General features: G+C 37.7%; 1 protein-coding gene across 9 annotated transcripts in view; it reads right to left on the bottom strand.

The window, feature by feature from the left end:
- Positions 1-267: 267 nt before the first annotated feature.
- Positions 268-20,202, bottom strand: part of camk1b (calcium/calmodulin-dependent protein kinase Ib) — a 38,252-nt gene continuing 18,317 nt past the window's right edge. For 5 of the 9 annotated variants that reach the window (XM_011475537.3, XM_020703536.3, XM_020703537.3 and 2 more), the window contains 10 exons: positions 16,701-16,832; positions 10,625-10,699; positions 6,241-6,379; positions 5,731-5,857; positions 4,907-4,982; positions 4,570-4,682; positions 4,267-4,345; positions 4,011-4,098; positions 3,447-3,576; positions 268-3,369 (listed from right to left, as the gene is read on the bottom strand). In XM_011475537.3, coding sequence (XP_011473839.1) covers positions 3,272-3,369; positions 3,447-3,576; positions 4,011-4,098; positions 4,267-4,345; positions 4,570-4,682; positions 4,907-4,982; positions 5,731-5,857; positions 6,241-6,379; positions 10,625-10,699; positions 16,701-16,832 — 1,057 coding nt within the window. In that variant the 3' untranslated portion in view covers positions 268-3,271. The remainder of the gene's footprint in view (positions 3,370-3,446; positions 3,577-4,010; positions 4,099-4,266; positions 4,346-4,569; positions 4,683-4,906; positions 4,983-5,730; positions 5,858-6,240; positions 6,380-10,624; positions 10,700-16,700; positions 16,833-20,202) is intronic. The other 4 variants (XM_078947722.1, XM_078947721.1, XM_078947723.1 and 1 more) reach the window with 1 other exon arrangement.

Below are 20,202 nucleotides of genomic sequence, written 5' to 3'. Positions count from 1 at the left end.
GTTCGAGGCCGACCACCAGACTCACTCTGGAGCTCTGCTTTCCTCCAGTAGCAAAACCGCAAGCTTGATTACCCAGCATTCCTTGGAGTAGCTGAGAGAGGCCTCGTGCAGCAGAACAGGACGCACTGCATTCGGGACAAACAAACCTCCCGAGCCACAAAACTATTTTATGAGGTCAACTGCTGCAAACTTTGACAGAGAAAACTCCCACCGCGTTCCTCAGGCTGGCAGTTTGCATCACAATTTACAAACGACAACAGTCAGTGCTTAATGCATAGAGATCCATTTAATGTATGAGTCACTGACAAATGTGCTTCAAGCAAGCAAGCAAGCAAAACATTTTCCAAGTCACTGACTTTCACACTAAGCAACAGCCACTTTTCATGAGTTCATGGTGCATTAACGTCTTTGTTTACAGTGGATACAGTTCTATAGGCCCAAACATTGTTAAAAGGCATATTTATGGTACAAATGTTCATTTATACAGATCATTCTCTAGAAGCAGGTCAAACCAACCAAATTACAAATGCAAACCTTTCAAAATTAATGTTTCTTTTTGCTGTAGGAGGAGGCAGGGTAACATCTATTAAGGAAAATGTATGCAAAAGTCGAAATGCTAAACTGATGGTAGGCCAGGAAAGCACCCATTTGTGAAGCACCCTAAAGGACAAAGTCACTCTTCTTACTCTGAAATGATTTATAATTCTGAAGAAGCCAGTTTTTCAAAGGCTTATATCATACAAAATCAACTTTGAGTTTTTAGTGTATTATAATGTTTATTATTCCCAAAAGAAAACAACCCCAAAGCAGAATTTTGATCCGTTCACACATTTCTGAGTATCCCTCTAAAACCCTGCGCTCTCAAAAACAAGTGGCTTCTCACATTGTGACATCACAAAGTGAGGAACCGCCCCTTCCAGGAAGAGTCCACGCTGCAGAGTATGCACAACCATCTTTGCAACAGTTCGGATGTTGTTGCTTTCTTGGGCAAAACGGAGACACGCTGTTGAGGCTGGCTCTAGGTGGATGTCATAAAATGGGCGGCACCCACAAGGAGAGAAGGGCGGAGCCTCAGAGATCGAGTTGTCTTACTTCCGGGTATGGCAATGAGCTGTGAAAATAACTAATATTGCATGAAAAAAAACATCTTTTTTTAGTGTTTAATATAATTTCATCCTTATCTTTTTTGAATAAGTGCCACCAAAATTTTGTTGCAGGGAAACAGTGCCAATAAAAATCTTTGAATCTATATGGATATAGTTTACTCTGAAAAGCTTAAGAAAAACATGATTTAGGCACTTTAAAGACAAAATTTGTCTTTAAAGTAACTTTCATCTATGAGGAAATTAAAATGAAATTACTCAGGAAGTAGACATACTGCTCTGTTGGATCAAAAAAATGTAAAGTTTTGATTTAAAAAATTAAATTAGGTGAAAGGCTCCTCAAATGAGATATTCCATTAAATCTTGTGATGGATTTAAAAATGTCTGCCTTACAGCCTTACTGTTATTTTATGTTTTAAGGGTAATTTATCGGCCTAAAGTTCATAAAAATATCATTTTTAAAAGATAAAAAAAAAACAATGCCACCTGTAATTAGAAAGCAACATCACTCTATACAGTTTATTAACCACCAAATGAACCTGCCCTGTGAAACTTAAAATACATTTTAAAGGAGCACAATCAATTTTGCTAAAGGAACTGAGCTTTCAGTCCACGTTCAGTGGTTCTGAAAAACCTCTTCCTCCAAAGGCTTTAAATCTGTTAAAGGGTAACATTTTAGTAAAATAACGACCTTCTTTTACAACAAATGGACTCATTGTACCCATAACACCATCAGGCTGTGTAAGTAACCAAGTTAAAACACATGAACAGCCTGAACTAAACACATTTGTTTTTCGAGAGAGAAACGAATGATCCATTAGAGCATAAGTAGATCTTGTTTGAGAGCAGGAAGTCTACCAAGCCTGCTATGATGACAGACCATGAAGCACAGATTTGTTCACTTCCATTTGCATAAAGTTGATTTAAAAGGTATGAAAGCCGTGGTAAGGAAAATATAAATAAAGCAAATATAGAAATGGGTGTGAATGAACATAAAGTGTGACACTAATCATCATTTTTGTAATTGAAGGCTACAAGTGAAGAAAATGTTTTAAAGGACTGCCCTCATTTAGATTTTAGTAAAGTATGTCAGCAAAGACTTCAGGGAAATAAATGCTTGTTTTTAAACACTCTTTAAAAATGATAGATAATTTACCCATTTCAAATGTTTGACTCATAATATCATACATGGTTTTATCCTTTTTTGGTGGTAAAAAAAACCCATATTCATGTGTTCTTCACATGTATCCAATTGTGAACTAATATAGAATGACTTATAGATTAATAAATATAAAATAAAGTGGTCAAAACACTTTTTTAAGAGTCTACCAGTCACCAAAAATAACCATCATACTGTATATCCAAAAGGCACCTTAGACAAATATAAATCTCTAGTTCAACAAGTTCAGGATTTTTAGAAAAATGGAAAGAAGAAGCTTTTTTCTACATGAAACACTAAAACAACACAAGAGAGGCTACATGGAACAAACAAGAGTCTTAAAATTGATGAACTATTTTGCCACTGATTGTCAAAAGTGATCCACTTAAAGACTTGAATGTAGAACTTTATATTTAGAAGACGTGACCCTTCCCCTCACCAGCTGAAACCTAACAAACGCGGTCCACCGCTGCAGCTCATCTCAGAGACGGTGCGTTCAAGGACAAAACCTCCAGTGGGAAATACTCTCATTGTCATGCAGACACAAGTTCCAGATTTACACCTCACAGTCTCAAAAGTAGGAGGCCAAAAAAATAACCGAAAGTAAAAAAAACAAAAACAAAAAACAGACTGCATTAACAAAAGAAAACAAAAAAAGCAAGGTCCATCAAGCTCCACCCTCCTTTTGCAACCCCCCCGGTACAGATGTGGGGGAAGCAGCCCTCCCCTTTCATTAGCATCTTCATCAACTCATCACAAAAACGATCTTTGATGATGCATCATCGTTAAACTCTTCAAGTTTCCCTCCACCACCAATTCAACCCTTTTCATAGCTTCTTCCCTCCCAGGCTCGACGTGCTTGCACCCCCTGCAGGCGACGGGTTGGAATTGCGCTGTACTCCTAGCCAGATAAGGTTGGGGAGGAGATGGTGCCTCTGGTTTAACCGAGGGGGATAAAATTTGACAGTTACTCAGGATTGAAAGACGGGTACGCATACTGGGCCTCAGATCAGACACTGCTGGCCGGGTGGCAGCGGTAGGTGCAGTTGGACATCGGGTCTGCGGCACCTTCGACATTCTGGGAACACCCGCCTTCACAGCAAGCCTCTGAGGGGAAGGGGAAAAAAGAAATGTATTAGCCTCACATCATCTATTTGGTGGTACAGAAACACGGCGACTGCTACCTGCACCCTCCTCTGCCATCAATAAGTGTGGTGGGTATTCACCAGGCAGGGAAGGGTTGGGCGCTTCGCCGCCAGTGCTCAGCTGGAGACGTCTCATATGGCGAATCACCGCAGTGGCATTGAACGCTTGCTGCAAAGAAACTGGTGTTATATAAGTCCTTCACATGACTTAACATATATAAAAGGGATGTGAAAATTTGACATAAATACATCTATATTTTACTGTGTAATTATATTTATTTGGTATACTTTTTATGAAAATTTTGTGATTTTAGTTATTATAATCTGTAAATTTGCCTATGGATGGGTTTCGGCCTGTTGGCGAGCATGTATAACCAATAAATAACAAAATAAATAAATGTCTGGACATGAACTTTAATAAAAAATTAGGCCCAGATGAGAAACTTTAGATTTTTTGAAGTGCCAAGCGTTGACATTTGGGGAACTTTTTTTAAAATAAAAAAGGTGTAGAAATCCGGTTAGGAGCAGACAGACAACATTTGACCTGATCTAAATAAATCTACAATATCAGCGCGTTGGTCATTCAGAAAGGAGTGGACTAACCTTCCACTTGCTTTTTGCAAAATTTTTCTTGATCTGAGCACTGACAGATTCATGAATGTTCTTATCCAGGGCAGTATCTCCAGCAATCCTGACACAAAAAGGGAGAGATTGTGTGTGAGCATGTGTAATAAAAAAATAAAAAACATTTCATGTTTATGCTTATGCATATGAGACAGGAAGAAACAACCCTGATCCAGTGGTTTGATCTACATTCCTCAAACAAAAGTGGAATGTTGCATCATCAGTTGGGCCTTACCAGGGGTGCAGCAGAGCCTGGTCACAGGTGTAGCGCGTGTTTGAGTCTTTCTCCATGAGATGCACTATGAAGTCTTTAGCTGTAAAAAACAAAAATAAACTAAAACTATTTACAAACAACTGGATGAAAATCACATAAATTCCTCAAAAATGATTATGAAAGAAAACAAAACTTCCAAACAAAAAAGAATGCTGGCTGCTCTTCCAGCATAGAGGGAAATGTGGATTTTTCTCAGTTGAAAGGTGCAATAATGAGAGCAACAAGTTAGCTTCAGCATCTTTTCAGTAAACAAATGTACCCCACCTGAATCCGAGATATCGTCCCAATATGGAGAATCAAACTCGTATTCTGCTTTCAGGATCTGCTCGAACAGTTTGGCATCATTTTCATCGTAGAAAGGAGGATATCCACATAAGCTGAAAGAAAGAAACTGCTGAATGTATCTCTAAAATAGCAAAAAGCAAGACAGAAACTAAATGAAATGACAATCACTTTAATGTGGACGCCTAAAAAGTCAGTTTACAATCAAGTGAATATTAAAATCTAAAATCACAACTGTGTTACAATATTCAGTCCTAACAGTTCTTAAAAAGGGATTTATTGATTAAAATACCTCTAAAAAGGGGAAAAGTAGACTTACAGAATATATGATATGACACCAATGGACCAGCAGTCCACTGCTTTACTGTACGGTTTCTGAGCCAAAACCTCAGGAGCTTAAAAATAAACAAGAAAACATTTATTTTAGAAAATAATTGGAAACTCCACATCTTGTATGCTTGAGAACTACGTTATGGCCAGTTTATGCTTCACAGCGATCGGCCATTGCATCGATCATATCCACAAACGCGCGGTTCTAGTTCATCCAAATCTAGGCTGGTTTTGCGTGCAACTGTCCGCGATCCCTGCGCTGAACTTCCGAGTGGTGTTTATGCTTTTCCAGCGACACAATTGTTTTTACAGCGTTTATTTTTAAGATGAAGGACATCTTGCTCATATATTGGTTGCGTCTGCAAGTGCACAGGCACGTGAAAAGCAGAGGAGGAAGCGGTGTGTTCGTCCACTAAACAGAAGAAGGCCAAACAAATAAAAATTAGGAATTACATTTAAAAAATGGGGTGAATTGCAATCTTTAGTCCTGCAAGATATGAGATATAAGATATGTGTTTCCAGGAACATGCTCTATTTTCTATGTAGTTGTCGGCTCTCTAACTTCCTCTAGGAAGTTTTCCTCATTAGTGTTAAAAAGACATTTTTCGTGTACTCAAATCACTTGAAATGACGTGATTTGCACACGACTGCACTACGGGCGGAAAATTCCCGTCTTGGATGAAGCCATGAGTGGGTGTCACATTTCCCAGCAATCCGATTACATTACAAATGTCCTCGAAGTATAAACTGGCCCTTCTTCTGATCAAACAGGACAGAGATTTTCTTCTTCAAGGCAGGAAATGAATACTGTACCGACATATCCAGGCGTTCCACAGGCTGTGGACATCACACTGCCTGAACCTTCGATTTTAGACAGACCAAAGTCACTGATCATGATTTTGGAGTCTTCATCCATGCTGTAATAAAGCAGGTTTTCTGGCTGTGAAATAAACAAACAAACAAATAGGAGGAGAGAGTCAGCTTAGCCTCCCTTAAACACATCTCCTTCAACAGTACAAGCACACTGACTGCTGGTACTAAAAGGATTATGAAGCTGGGATTATAGACGGGATAAAAGGAAACTTTTGTTTACCCTCAACGGCTAAAATAAAAAGGAAAATAAATAAACTTTATTTATAAGTTAGAAACAGGATAAATAAATATGTAATTTAAAAAAATACTTAAATTAATGTGAATTTTAATATAAAAAAATTAATAAAAATATTTACCATTTCAACTTTAAAGAATCAAAAGAAGAAAAGTAAAAAAGTAAAAAAATTCACAGTGTGTTTTGGAATAAGCGCGGTGAAAGCTTTCTCTGACCTTGAGGTCCCGGTGCACGATGCCCATGTCATGGAGGTATTTGACAGCATCCAGAATCTGCTGAATCAGCTTACTAGCATCCTTCTCTGTGTAGAAGCCCTTCTCAATGATCCGGTCAAAGAGTTCCCCTCCAGACACTCTGCATGAAGAGATTCCCCCAGTGAAACTTTACAAAGTAACAACATCATAACAAAAGCGGTGTTTGTGATCTACAACTAAAAACAGGGAAATGTCAGGAAAGACGTTAAGGAAGTCAGAAAGTACAAAACGCCTATGAGGAAATTCAAAAAAGGAAACATTTGAATACCTGAACAAAGTTAGGGAACGGTTACAACAGACGCAATGACCTACCTGTTTTATTTTGTTTGTTTTTTACAAACACATTTTACAAATGTAGCAAAGGAAGTACCCCATTAAAAGAAATTCTGACTTGTTTAGTTGAAAAAAGTGTAGGAAAACCAGATAAAAGATTTTTTTTTACTGTGTCTTCTTCATTTTAGCCACTAGATGGAGCCTGGAGCTCTGCAAAGACTGCAGCCAGAGGCATTATTGCATTGTTTGTTAAATGTTGCAGAGAAAAGGGTACAAATGAAAAGTTTAGGTATAAATCCACATTTCATTATAAAAATGTCAACAATAAAGATCCTTTAGAGTTCCACTGTTCTATTGTTGTTTATTCTTACTAAATAGAGAAGTGAACAGGCAATTTTTGCACTGTGTGGTGTTTGTCTATGACCTGATGTGCTGCTGAGTCAGTGGGGTGACAAAGCAGCACAGACAGCAGGATGTTCTGCGATGACAGCTTCCCCCACCTTGACTTCTTATTTAATTTAGTTTTCCACAAACTCAAAGCTCTGCAAAGAAGCAGTGACTCTGGCTTTAGTTTTAAATGTACGTAGACCTATCCACGATGGGTTCTTTTGAATCAGCAAAGAGACATAAGTGACACCAAAGAGTCCACACCCAGTCCCACTCTAGCTGCAGAGCTAAAAACAATCCTCTAAAGAAAATATGATGGTCAGTTTCATTTTTGATGCTCTCAAAAAAAAAAAGTTCTATTGATCTAATGTAAAAGTGTTCCTAGAGGTCTTTTTAATTACAATTATGTCATTTTTTTTGCCAAAATCCTACTCCTGCAGCGTTTTCTGGGGCATCGTTTCTGCAGAGCGGCAGGAGTTCAGCAGAAATTCGCCTCTAAATTGTGGGCAGGAACGTTGATGTTTATCAACCCCGCCACCACTTTTTCCTAACTGTTGTGGCTCGTCCAGCATATTTTCTTTGTCATAACTCAGCTCTTTTTCAAACTGCATATTTTTTTTGTTTGCTCCTGCTCACAACGGTTTAAATAAACGAATACTCAGATATACAATTTTAAGCTCAATTTTCTTTATATTTGTTAAAAATTGCCACTGATATCAGCTGAAGAAGAATACAGACCTTAATCTGATATCTGCAGACATAACATTGAAGAGAACTAAACACTGTTTAAACGGCTGTTAATCAGCAGAAGAAGGAATACCAACCTTGGTCATTCGACAGATTATGGACCCTTTTTTATTTTATTTCACAGCATTACCTTATTATAATTTTAATTATATATATATATATATATATATATATATATATATATATATATATATATAGACACACTAATAAAAAAAAATGCTTAATCAATTATTGAAAATGGTTAAATTGATTGATTTTTAACGATATTACTTCACTTGCTCCAAAAATTGATTGATTGTTCCAAATGTAACATAACTTTGCACATATTTTAACTGTTGAAACTTGAGCAGTTATTGCTATGATGGTTTTTGAAACAGTGTTATGTCTATTTTACCGATATAGCATTAATTTTGTAATCATATAAACGACTTTTATAAGTAACATAATCTCCATATTTTGGATAAATGATCTGCATTTGCCATGTTAATTTCTAAAATAGTTATTTTTTACATAATAATTTAAGTAATTCATCTTTGTCATGTGCTTTATTGATACTTCAAGATTCTTAATTCTGTCTGATTAAAATTATGAACCGGATAATAATAAATCATGTAATAAAATGGTTACAGTAAAACTGGGGTGGGATTATTTACATTAATTTATTTAATATTTAATATTTATTAATATGTCTAATTATCCTAAGTTTGATTCGTCATTGTTTGAATGTATAACTGATGATTGTACTGTTGTATATTATTCCTATTTGATTGCTTGAAATAAACCATTTCAAATAAAATAAAAATAAAATCAAATATGAGTGGGTCTTTAAAGGCACACAGCCATTATGCACTTTTTGCACATTTTTTACGTCTGAAATTTCGGTATTTCGTGCTACATGCGTGATTCATAAGGGTTTCCTGCGTTCGTCATTCGTCGATGTGCGCAGATGTCAGTTGAGGGTTTCGGCCGACGGCTCTTTACGTGAATTCGATTTTGAACTGTTCAAACATCTTGGTCGGTTGAGAATTACGCAGTTTCTGCATAGTTTATGCGCAATTATTAATTATTAATCGTACACAATTGTGCATGATTTTTGCAAGATGCATGTGCAAATTTGTGTCTTTCCATGACCGTTGCACAGATGTCTGACAGACTTTTCACGCATGTACCACCGAGGTATATCTTGTATATTGTGTATACGGCCCACATGTCACGTTAAAACTATGTAATTAACGCATGAATCACCAATGGGTTGCATATAAACAGCCCACGTTGATTTACGTGTTCTTTGCGTGGTTTATTCATACTTCTCCCGTGGTTTTAACATGATTTCATGATACATCTGGGAAAATGTCACGTAAAGACCACAACCTTTCTCCCCTTTTCCACGTATATTCACACATGACCAGTTTTCATCCGTGCAAAACGTGCAGAATGTATATAGCTGCTGTGTCACACGGCCTTCAGAAAATAAACTGATGTAAAGCTGGATCTCGTCTGCTTTCTCCCAGAAGTGGAGACAACAGCGGTCAGTTTGCAGGAAAGCAGTGAAAACCCTGGACAGCCAAGAAACAGCTGGAAGTCTCATCCCTGCAGATGACTTGGAATTATCATTAATTCAAACGTGCATGTCATGTTTGAGTGTGGGAAGAGCCTGGACTGCCAGGAAAACAAACCAAACAAGCCTAGTAAGGACTGAACCAACATTATTTGTCCTAATGACTGGGCTGAATGGACTCTTTTCTCAAGATGATATCTATCAAGTCTGTTTCATGTATGCATAAGATTCTGCAGAATGTGGAGCTTCACCGTGCAACGAAGTCATCCTTTGAAAACAGCAAAGTAACTAAAAAGCATTTTAAGTACCGTATTTTCCGGACTATAAGTCGCACCGGAGTATAAGTCGCACCAGCCCAAAAATGCATTATAAAGTAGAAAAAAACACAGATAAGTCGCACTGGACTATAAGTCGCATTTTAACTTTCACAACCTTATATGACACAATCATTGCAGACTGTTTATCTAATAATTTCACAGTAATTTTTTCTCAAACTTATTTATTTATGCCTTTCATGAAGCATCATTGGCCAACTAATACTCTGTTTTCATCCTGTATTTGTAGAAACAGTTTTCACTTTTATTGCATTTCTGAATCTATGAAATCATTGGAAAATAGAATATTATATTGTTAGCCTTCAAGATATTACTGTAAAAAAAGGTTTGCTGATTCTCTGAGTCACTTAACATACTCTTAACACTTAACATACCTCATACATCAAATTGACCCAGGAACATCATCTCTGTTCCTCACAAATGAACATAACAGGAGGGTTAACAATGTATTTATTTCAATTTATTTCTAATATAAGTCGCTGCGGAGTATAAGTCGCACCCCTTGCCAAACTATGAAAAAAAGTGCGACTTATAGTCCGGAAAATACGGTAATTAAAACTCTGTGGTTAATATTTTGAAGCTGCCTTCATTGCAGGAATTTATTAAAAGAAGAGGTGCAAAATTTATAAGGTGGCAACAATTTTTGAAACATTTAGTCCAAACTGTAGATTAAAATTTTCTTTAAAAAATACACATCTTCCTCTTCGTCTGCAGCCGTTCTCTTTTTCTGCTCAGCCGTGATGAACAGATAAATATTTGATTCTATGAGGCGTCTCACAGTCAACAGTGCTCCCGATACTGATCGGTCCTTCCTGTTGTACCTCACTGTGACATTTTAGCAGCTGAGGTGGGCGGGATGCCGACAGGCTGCTGGTATGAAGGCATACGCCCCACTGCTGCTCACCGGTAGCCTTCGTACAGTTTGCCACTGCGTGTTACAGAGCGCGCTTCAGGCGTGTGGTGTGACAAAAAAAACAAGTAGAAGATGGCACATGCAGGCGTCCTGCACACAAACACAAAATCCCACACATGTGTGAACACTCACAGTTGCATGATGAGGTAGAGGTGGGATTTACTCTCAAATATGTCCTCCAGAGAAACGATGTTGGGGTGTTTAATCCTGTGGGAAGACGAAAAAAAACACAAAAAAAGAGGTTTAGTCATTTGTTATGTGAAGTTCTTTGAAAATTAAGAGAACTTGTTCATATGCAGGCTAATATTTTCCATTTCAAGCCATTAAATTAAGCTTCAGAGCAGGAGCAGAAGTCACGGATGTTGACATCTCAGGGACATGAGGTAAATGTTGTTGTTCGTGGTTCAAGTCTGTTGTTGATTTAATTTGATTTATTAAACAGAAAGAAGATTTTTTTTTGAAAACAGTCGGGTTTGACTCAGTTTAAAAACTGTTTTTCAGCTGGTTCCTGCTCTGAAGTACATAAAACTCAGACATACAACACGTATAGTATGACAAGATAGAGAAAAATAAACAAATAAGTAAAAAAATAAATATCTTACAATCATAATCTTACAATCGTAACAATGATTTGTAATGAAGGTACAAAATTAATATCTGTTCTTGTGGTGCGTAAAACTTCATTAATTACAATGATCTCTTTTAAAAACATGTTTTCAGTTTTAAATTTGTGTATCTGGTGTGTTGTGCTGGTCAACGGTTCTCATAGATGCTCTAAATAAAAGAAAAATGCATCAAAATGTATTTCTATTCTATAGAGCCCCATAAGGAACAGCCAGTACTTTATTATTTTTTTCACTTTGATGTGCCTTTAGGGACTCCGTACTAGATAAAATGTTGATTCAAAACATTTAAATTAAAATCTAGCCACATTTCCATTTCTCACATTCTCTGGCAGGGTGCAGGTCGATATTCACCTTGATGCTGGATGTTATTGTGTGTTGGAAGGAATTATTTTAGAAGCGCGAGTACAATGCCTGCAATGTTCCGTAGATACCTCTTTATGGGTCATCCTGAGCTCATGCTGGATTACAGCGAGGACTCTTATCCAGACTGTAACAATGCATGGACATCTTCATTCATCTGCTTAGCTCAGAGGGAAGGCAGACCACACGAAGGATGAGTGGGGATTAAAACGACAAAGTGAGCAGACACGTGTGACTCCATATGAATCTTCTTCTTTCGGCTGCTCCAATCAGGGGTCGCCACAGCGAACAAGTCGCATGGTAAACTTGGCAATGTTTTACGCCGGATGCCCTTCCTGACGCAACCTTCTCAAACCGGGCTTGGAACCGGCACAGGGGTAGAGAAGGGAACAGGGAGCAGCCCGGAGTCGAACCCTGGTTTCACGGACGGAAGGCGCCGCGAACCAGCACGAGCTAAACCGGCTCCGTGACTCCATATGAATCAAACGTGAATAAATCTATACATTCAAATCTACATATTATGCTTGCACAACAAATCGCAAATTTATTGTAATCGCGATATCTAGCTGTGCAATATAAATGTTGCATTAGACGGCGAAAATCGCAATACAGGGTTACCTTAAATGTGCTAAAACATTCTTATGGCAGCTTGAAGTATTTAATGAAACAAATAAATCCATTTATGCATTTGACCAACTGGATGGAGCTTTTATTGATTTTGGAGCTTTTTTTGTGTTAGATGTTTGCCTCCTATGTAAACAAGGGTCAATAGGAGTATAATTTAAGTTACGTTGACCCTAATTTAAATTAAACTGTTGCAGTAAAATGGAAATTATGTTTTTGGTTGTTCTGCTATTTGTTCATGTACCTTAAGTTATATCTTTATCGCAATATTGATCACTAATATCGCGTCTTTTGCTCATATCGTGCAGCCTTCCTACATATGTGGATTTATCACACGCACTGTCCTGACTTTGTCTTTACTTTTAACACCAAAATGTTTCAGATCATCCCAAAGTATCAAATAAAAGCAAGATAAAGAGAGCACAGTAAATGTAATTTTGAAAAAAGTTTTTTATATTAAGGGTTAAAAAATGAAAAAGGAGAAACCCCTGAACGTAAACCTGGTAACTAGTGAGGCTAATGTGATAACGGGTTATATTTAAACCCTTAAGTTACCATTTTATAATCAAAAGACCTCCTAAATCATGCCTAAACGATACATGGAGTGCAACTACAACACTCACTGCTGTACTCATAAAGTTGCGAGTGGAATTGAACCCAGGCAGACAGTTGGACAGCCCATCAGTCTGCAGGAGGATGTCTCCTACAGACTGGCATCTACAAAAATAGGGCCGTCGAGTTGAAGGTGTAACCACCGTGCAAGCTGGCTGTCTTCCTTACACATGGAAACGCCATTGAACCACCCGAGCTGTCTCTAGGAACTCCCGATTCACTAATCAGTTCTATGAATCGAAAAAACCTGCAAAAAGTGAGATTGAAGATGCAACTGCATCAAGAAAATCCAATGTCAATGGCCCAACACACACTTTCTGTTTTTCCAACATTGTTCTTTATTGAAGTAGATATTTAAGGTAATGACAAAAATTTATCTTAATAAAAAATGAACTTGTGTAATTATTTAGCAGACAAGGAGTAGCCCATCAAAATCTCTTTGGAAAGAAGTTTTTTAAAGAAGTTTAAAATAAATGTAAATATTTCTTTTTAGGGCCAATTGTTATGTGCTGACTCAGAATCCTAATCCTGGAAAGTCCACAGAGTCACATTTGGCTGATGTATTTTAATTCCTTTATTTTATTTTATTTGTAAGTTTTTGTTATTTATTGCTGCTATGCAAAATAAACAGGCAAAACAAAAATTGTAAAATTGACTTTAAAGAGCCACTCCGATGAAAATACGTTTTACGTTTGTTCTTGTAGCATTTTTCAAATGATGGAGGACATATACAAAGAAATATTAATAATATAAGTCTTTCTTTCTTCAAATAAGTGTGAATCAGGAGCAGACAAAAAGCTGTTTGAAAAAGCTTATAGTTGTAATGAACAAACCACAATCAGGAGCTCACAAGCTTCCTGCAGTGTGTGAATGACTGTGTGAATGTGTGTGAGACTGGGTGAATGGGTCTGTGACTGTAAAAGTGCTTTGTCCTTGTAGGTAGAAAAGCACTATACAAGTATACGCCATTTGCCATTTTGCTCCGCTCCATTCCGATGCATCCAATTGCAGACGACTAGATCCGTCTCAGTTTTCCTCTTCTGAATTGCCAACTGGCTCAAAACTGTACAACAAAGGAATGATGGGAAATGAGTGCTGGCTTACTCCCCACCAACGATCCCACCCACATTTTCTAATGAACTCCTGCCAAAACAAGAGTTTTTCTTAATTTTATTGTATTATTTCGGGTAAAAATTTCATTATTACAACTGAAAGGCCACTAGGAACGCTTTCAAAATAGATCGAAAGATTATCAGAGTGGGTCTCTAAAAGCCCAGAAGAAAACTGTCCTCTAGAGCTAACAGAGAAACCAGATAAAAGGCGACGTTTTGAAACCTTCATCCATTCTTATGGACTGTGAGGAACAAAAACATGAGGTGTTAAGAAAGAATAATGAAACCGTTGAATGATCCTAAACAAACTTCCCACAGAACAAATCATGAAACTGAAGCCCGCTGAATCTCTGTTTAGAAAATTTGTCACAACTGTAACTCAACTGATAGCTGAGTCACCCCCCCAATTGCACTGTCCTCCCTTCAGGAGGGATCCAAGCTGTATGTTGTATGTCTCCTGTAACCTTGGCAACAGGAGCTCTAAAAATAACTTGGCCCTGATGTAAATCAGCCGTTTTTACTTTGACCTGTAATTTCTCTGATCTAGGCGAGGGTACACTGGAAACACCCCACAATTACAGAATTCTCTCAATAACACACAAAAAAACCCAAAATCTTTAAGGAATAGAAGAAACTTTTAGATGAAGTAGATAAGGAGGATTTAAGCACAGAAATATTTTGATTTTTTTTTTCCTCTCAGGTGTTGTAAAATCTGAAAACTGTATGTTCATTTTTATGCAAACAAAGGTTAGTTTACGGTCTTTTTTTTTGTACTTTTGGGAAAGATGCCAAGCACAATGTAAGGAAATATATTTTCCAAACAGCAATGGACGTGTATTATGTAAAGTGGGGCAAAAAAGAATTGGTCACCAATTCTGCCCCACTTAAAAAAATGGAGTAATGTTCATACACTTCAACAGTTACACACAGAATGTAAGAAAAATAATCCAGGAAATCACATTGCACGATTTTTACTTTTTTTTTTTACACAGTGCAAAAATTAAGAATTTGGCTTCTACAAACAAGAGTTCTGACGCTACTTCTTCTTTAAGAAGTCCTTCTATTCTCCACTTGTTTCTCGTATTTCTATCACTCCTTTGAACATGTTATCTGTTCAAAAGACACCCGTTCAGATCCTGAAACGGTCAGACTTCAACCTCTCCCCCATGACCAAAGAGCTGTCTAAGGACACCAGGGTCAAGATTGTTCACCTGAACAAGACTAGAATAAAACAATCTACACTAAACAAGCAGTTTGATGAGAAGAGATCAACTGTTGGAGGAATTGTCAAAATAAAATGGAAGAAATGCATGATCTCCCTCCATCCAGAGCAAGTTCTCCAGAGACCATCGGGATGATCTAGTGGGGGATTGGGAGAATGAGACCTTTAAAATGCTACCTCAAAAAATATCAAGTTTCATCCCAAGAACACCTTACCCACTGTGAAGCATGGGGGTAGAATCATCATGGTTTGGGGGACAGGATGACTGATGTGTATTAAGCAAAAGATCAATAGGCCGACATATGTTGAGATTTAAGGTAAAAACCTCCTTCCAATGGTAAGAACATTGAGAATGAAAATTGGCTCCTGCAAAGAAGGAGCGAGTTCGTACAAAGGATTTTAAGGTTCTGGAATGGTCTAGGCAGTCTGTGCACCTCAATCAATTAGAGAATCTTTGGAGGAAGTTTAAAGTCCGTGTTGCCCAGCAGCAAAACCAAAACGGCACAGCTCTTGAGAAGATCTGCTTGGAAGAATGGGCCAAAATAGCAGCTACAGTGACTGCAAACCTGGTGAAGACCTAGAGGAAACCTTTGTCATTGCTAACCACAATTACATTACAAAGAGTTCAAATGAACTTTTGTTATTGATCAAATATCTATTTCCTGCATCATTATGAATTCCTCAAAATGTATACAATTCCTGGTTTTAGGATTCCTGAATTCCTGGTTTTCTATTTTACATTCTGTCTCACGTTTGAATTGTATCAATGGTGATCATCACAGACCTTGCATTTTCTTTTTGTAAGAGGAACATCTTGCAGAATCTGTTAAAAAATACTTTTTTGCCACCACTGTATTTGTATTAAAAAAAACCTTTCCAGGGCTTTGTTGAACCACAAATATCAGGCAGCTCCAGTTACCACAGTTGTGCCCTAAATACAAAGAAGAACTTTTCTTTTGTGTGTAATGAATCTAGCTCACAGCACTGTAAAAAGAAAAACACAACATAAAACAAAGCCGTTAATCAGGTTAATGCAGTGTGTAAACAGTTATCAAAAAGCTTTTCTGTGAAGAGCAATTCCAGTGAAAACCATTTATAACACAATTTACAGATTTTCCAAATTAAGCAGGACAGACACTGCTGGTAAATATTCCAGCTTTATTGCATGAGACTAAGAGACTTTAATCAACTTCACAGCACGTCCATGCAAAAAAGCAAAAGTGTGTCTTTATCTCTTAACGCTGCCCATAAACCTAAATCAACACCTATCGGATGAACAAATGTTATTTTTTGTTTTTTTTGTGATGAGTTTCAAGTGGTACAACCACACTTTTTTTTTAAATGTGGTTGAATATTTAAAGGTAATGGGCTTTTAGAGGTTTTACGATATATTCAATGTGGTTCCAATTGAAACACAGCTTCTTCGCACTTTGCTTAATGCAGTTTTTTTTTTTAATGAATACCAAAGTGCTTCCACACTTGCTGTTATGTTTTATCACATTAAAAAGTGAAAGCAATTTCCATAAACCTTGGTAAGAAAAAAAAGGATTATTTTAGACACGCTCATTGATAAGTCAAGACATTAAAACAATCTAAAAGAAAAAAAACGTTGGTTCTATTAATGCATTTTTAGAAAGCAAAAGCCCACTTACTTGTGCAGGACTGCTATCTCGTTTTCAATGCTGTTTTCTTTGCCCTCTAACGCTTTTTTTGGAATGCACTTAATGGCCACCAGTTTGTGGGTCCTCTTTTCCTCCGCCAATACCACTTCAGAGAAAGCTCCCCTGAAACACAAAACACACATGTGTCAGACTCCCAGAGTTCAGTCATTAATCATCAGAGATTCAGGTCTGCTCTTTTACAGGCAGCAAACCAAGTAAAAACAAATTGTTCTCATCTGTGCACAAAGAAGATCTAAATGATGGTAAAATAGATGAAAAGTAAATCAACAGATGCAGATGTCAGACTGTTGTTTTTGACTTTGGTCCTCTCATGACTTGTTAGGATTCAAACCCAAACCATGAACTGCTTGGGTGATTCCAGATCCTTTCTCTCTTTTGATCCATTTTTAAAGCATTCCCAGTGGGGTTTTTTTTGTTTTAATTATGACTATGCTTTTTAGCCAAAATCAAAAAACCTGTATCATTTCCTAGTACAGTTTCTGCAGAGCGGAAGGAGTTCATTAGAAATTCACCTCGGAGTTGTGTCTGAGAGCTCTCTGTTTACACTCTCCTCTAGTTGACAGCCCCTCACATTTTCCAACCTAACATGACAGAGCTACCAAAAAGGCGAGCATTATTGGAGCCATCCAGCCGTACAGATTTGAGCCGTATGCTAGTTCAGACGAGGAAGACGTACATTGATCGTGTCGTCTACCAGTGGATGCATCAAAACGGAGCGGAACAGGGAGATTCCGGCCGGCCCAGCATTTTTTCGACACCACAAAAATGCTCCTTTTCCAACTGCATTTTTTTTCGTCTGCTCCTGATTCACAACAGTTTGAGTAAAGAAATAGTCAGAAATGCAATTTTGAGCTAGATTGTTTTAATATATGTCCTCCATCAGAAAAATGCCACAAGAACATGTTAACAAGAGCACAGTTGAGTTAGGCAGCCACATTTTTCTCACAGACACAAAAGCAAAGCCAACAAAAACTTGCGTATGTCATCAACACCCAACTGTTACGGTAAGGGTGACGCAGTTACTTTTGAATTTACAGTGTAGCAGCTGTTTAACAAAAGGGACAGGCAAGTTTTGTCCCCCAAAATAAAATTCAATTCAATTCAATTTTATTTGTATAGCCCAAAATCACAACAACAGTCGTCTCGATGGGCTTCAAAGTAAAACATGAACTCAAAAGGATCACGAATACAAAGAGTTCAATAGGAAAATACTAAAATGAACTAACAAACTGACTAAGCTATACTGGCATCCCTGCCCTTAGACCCCCCTTCGCGGTAAGGAAAAACTCCTTAAAAAACGGATTCTGGAAAAAAAGAAGAAACCTCAGGGGTGCCCACATGAAGGAGGGATCCTCCCCCAGGACGGACAGGCGATTTACCAGAATTCTTAGAGAAGAATTAACTTATCTAAATCTACAACTACATATATAAAGTCCAGCAGACGAGCTTCATCCAGCTGTGGTTGGGGGGACAGTCAAAGGCGCGAGTCGAGCCGGAGACAGGATCCACAGCCAGGTGTAGGAGCAGGAGCAAAGGCGAGGTAGACTGTCAGCAACTGGAGCACGGATGAGCTGTCCGTTGAGGCTTCATTTTTTTTTATTCACTGCAACATTCATTTTAATGATTGAAAACAGTTTGACAAAAATGCAAAATAATGTTTTTTTTTTCCATCCCAGCATAAGGACGTAAGAGGGAAACAAATCTTCACATTATTACCGTACTCCAACACTTCCATACAGATAAATCTTTGAAGAAATTATCTGAGCAAGTGTTTAGCCATCTGGGCTGTATGTTTTCACGCTACATTATGTTACAGTTTGAAAGGCTATTAAATCCAGCTTGGTGTATTAAACAATTTGCACTGTTATCTCGCTTAACCGCTTTTGCCAAGAAGCAAAAACTAAAACACGCAGATGAAGAGAGCACAGTAGCCGCAGCCTAATTTTAGCATTTTCCCATGACCTACTTCAACTATTGAGGCAGAAACTCTTTATAAATTCCTTGACAAGTTACATAACATTTGATCTTATTTAAATATTTACTATAACGTTTTAGATCTTGGGATACAGCCATTTGTCAGCAGAGTATGACTTAGGTAGGACAAGTAGTACAACAGCGTTGAGAGATTGCATGGAAAGGATGCTGAGCGTTGGGATAAAGCAAGCTAAGAGCCTTTTATTATTCTTAAGCTGCATTAGAAGCTTGGAGCACGCCGCAGTCGTCTATTTCAGAGAAATCCAACTTTGTTGATGTAACGATTGAAAGCCCTGTTGGAGGAGAGGGGTGCAATAAAGATATGAAGGACGTCACATGTCAACAGGTGCTCTAAAACTTGACTTTCAGCCTCTAAAGATAGTAAAAAATATCTATATATTTTCTAGATTCTGTCATAAGTATCATAAATAAAAACTGTATTTTGAGAATGTTGACATGTACATTGAAATGTTGGCATGTCCCTGGTGTTATTCTGTTAATGGAAGAGACCCCCCCCCCCTCATGTCAAGAGTAAAAAATGAAGTCATGCATGAGTCTCCCTGATGCAACTGATAAGTAAATGTGCGGGTTAAAGGAAACCGAGAGCTGCCTGTTCTGATATCTTATCAATCTTTTATAAGACAGAACCTGCACAGTGCCATGTCATCATCATTGCCAGAGGAAAATGCCAACCCCAATAAATCCAGAATCTAAAATAAAATAGAATTTAAACTTTGTTTTATAGTTTTCTAAATCTGAACTAATGCATGCATTTGCGGTTATGCTCTGACAAGTTTTTCAAGTCAGATTAGCCTTTTAGGAATACATACCTAAAGTTTTAATGGATCATAATGAATGTGGTTCTTTTGAGTGTGCTTCCTTTTTGGCTGATCAAATGTAAAGAATAAGTCAACATGTCAAGTTAAAGGCCGATCAGGCAGAGCAGAAAAAAATCAGAAGAGCTTTTTACAGCTTTCACGAAGCTCAACTTTGATCATCAAAATAAAAAACTAACTTCCCTCCTCTGGGTGAAAGTCCAGGAGGGAAAAAAAAGAGTGAGCTCTAAATGGCCACAACTGGGTGGAAAGTCTAACTTGTGAGGAAAGACAATTAGCTGTGGCTGGAATCCTGCATGGCGGGGGCGGCTGTCACTGTTAGGAATTCTGCAGAGGCATCCAGAGCATTTGGTTGACATTTTGCATAAATTCACAGACCGAGGTTTGTTTGTCTGACAAATTTACAACAAAAAGACAAAAGGGAATTTTTAACTGTTCTGCACCATCTTTTTAGAATTATAAAGCTTGATTAAGCTTTACTACGCTCTAGGTTGATGTCATGAATTGCGCGGCACCTACAAGGAGTGAAAGGCGGAGCCTCAGATATCGAGTCGTCTTACTATTGGGTAGAAAAGGGAGCTGCAAAAACAAACTTATCGTTCATTTTTTTTAAAACATTCTTTAGCGTGCCAAAGGTAATATACAATGATATATATTTATAT

This window comes from Oryzias latipes, chromosome 5, assembly GCF_053564925.1.
Source record: "Oryzias latipes strain Hd-rR chromosome 5, Olatipes_Hd-rR_3.1".
NCBI lineage: Eukaryota > Metazoa > Chordata > Actinopteri > Beloniformes > Adrianichthyidae > Oryzias > Oryzias latipes.
Note: the sequence above shows the minus strand (reverse complement) of the source record. Positions and strands in the feature narration are given on the sequence as shown.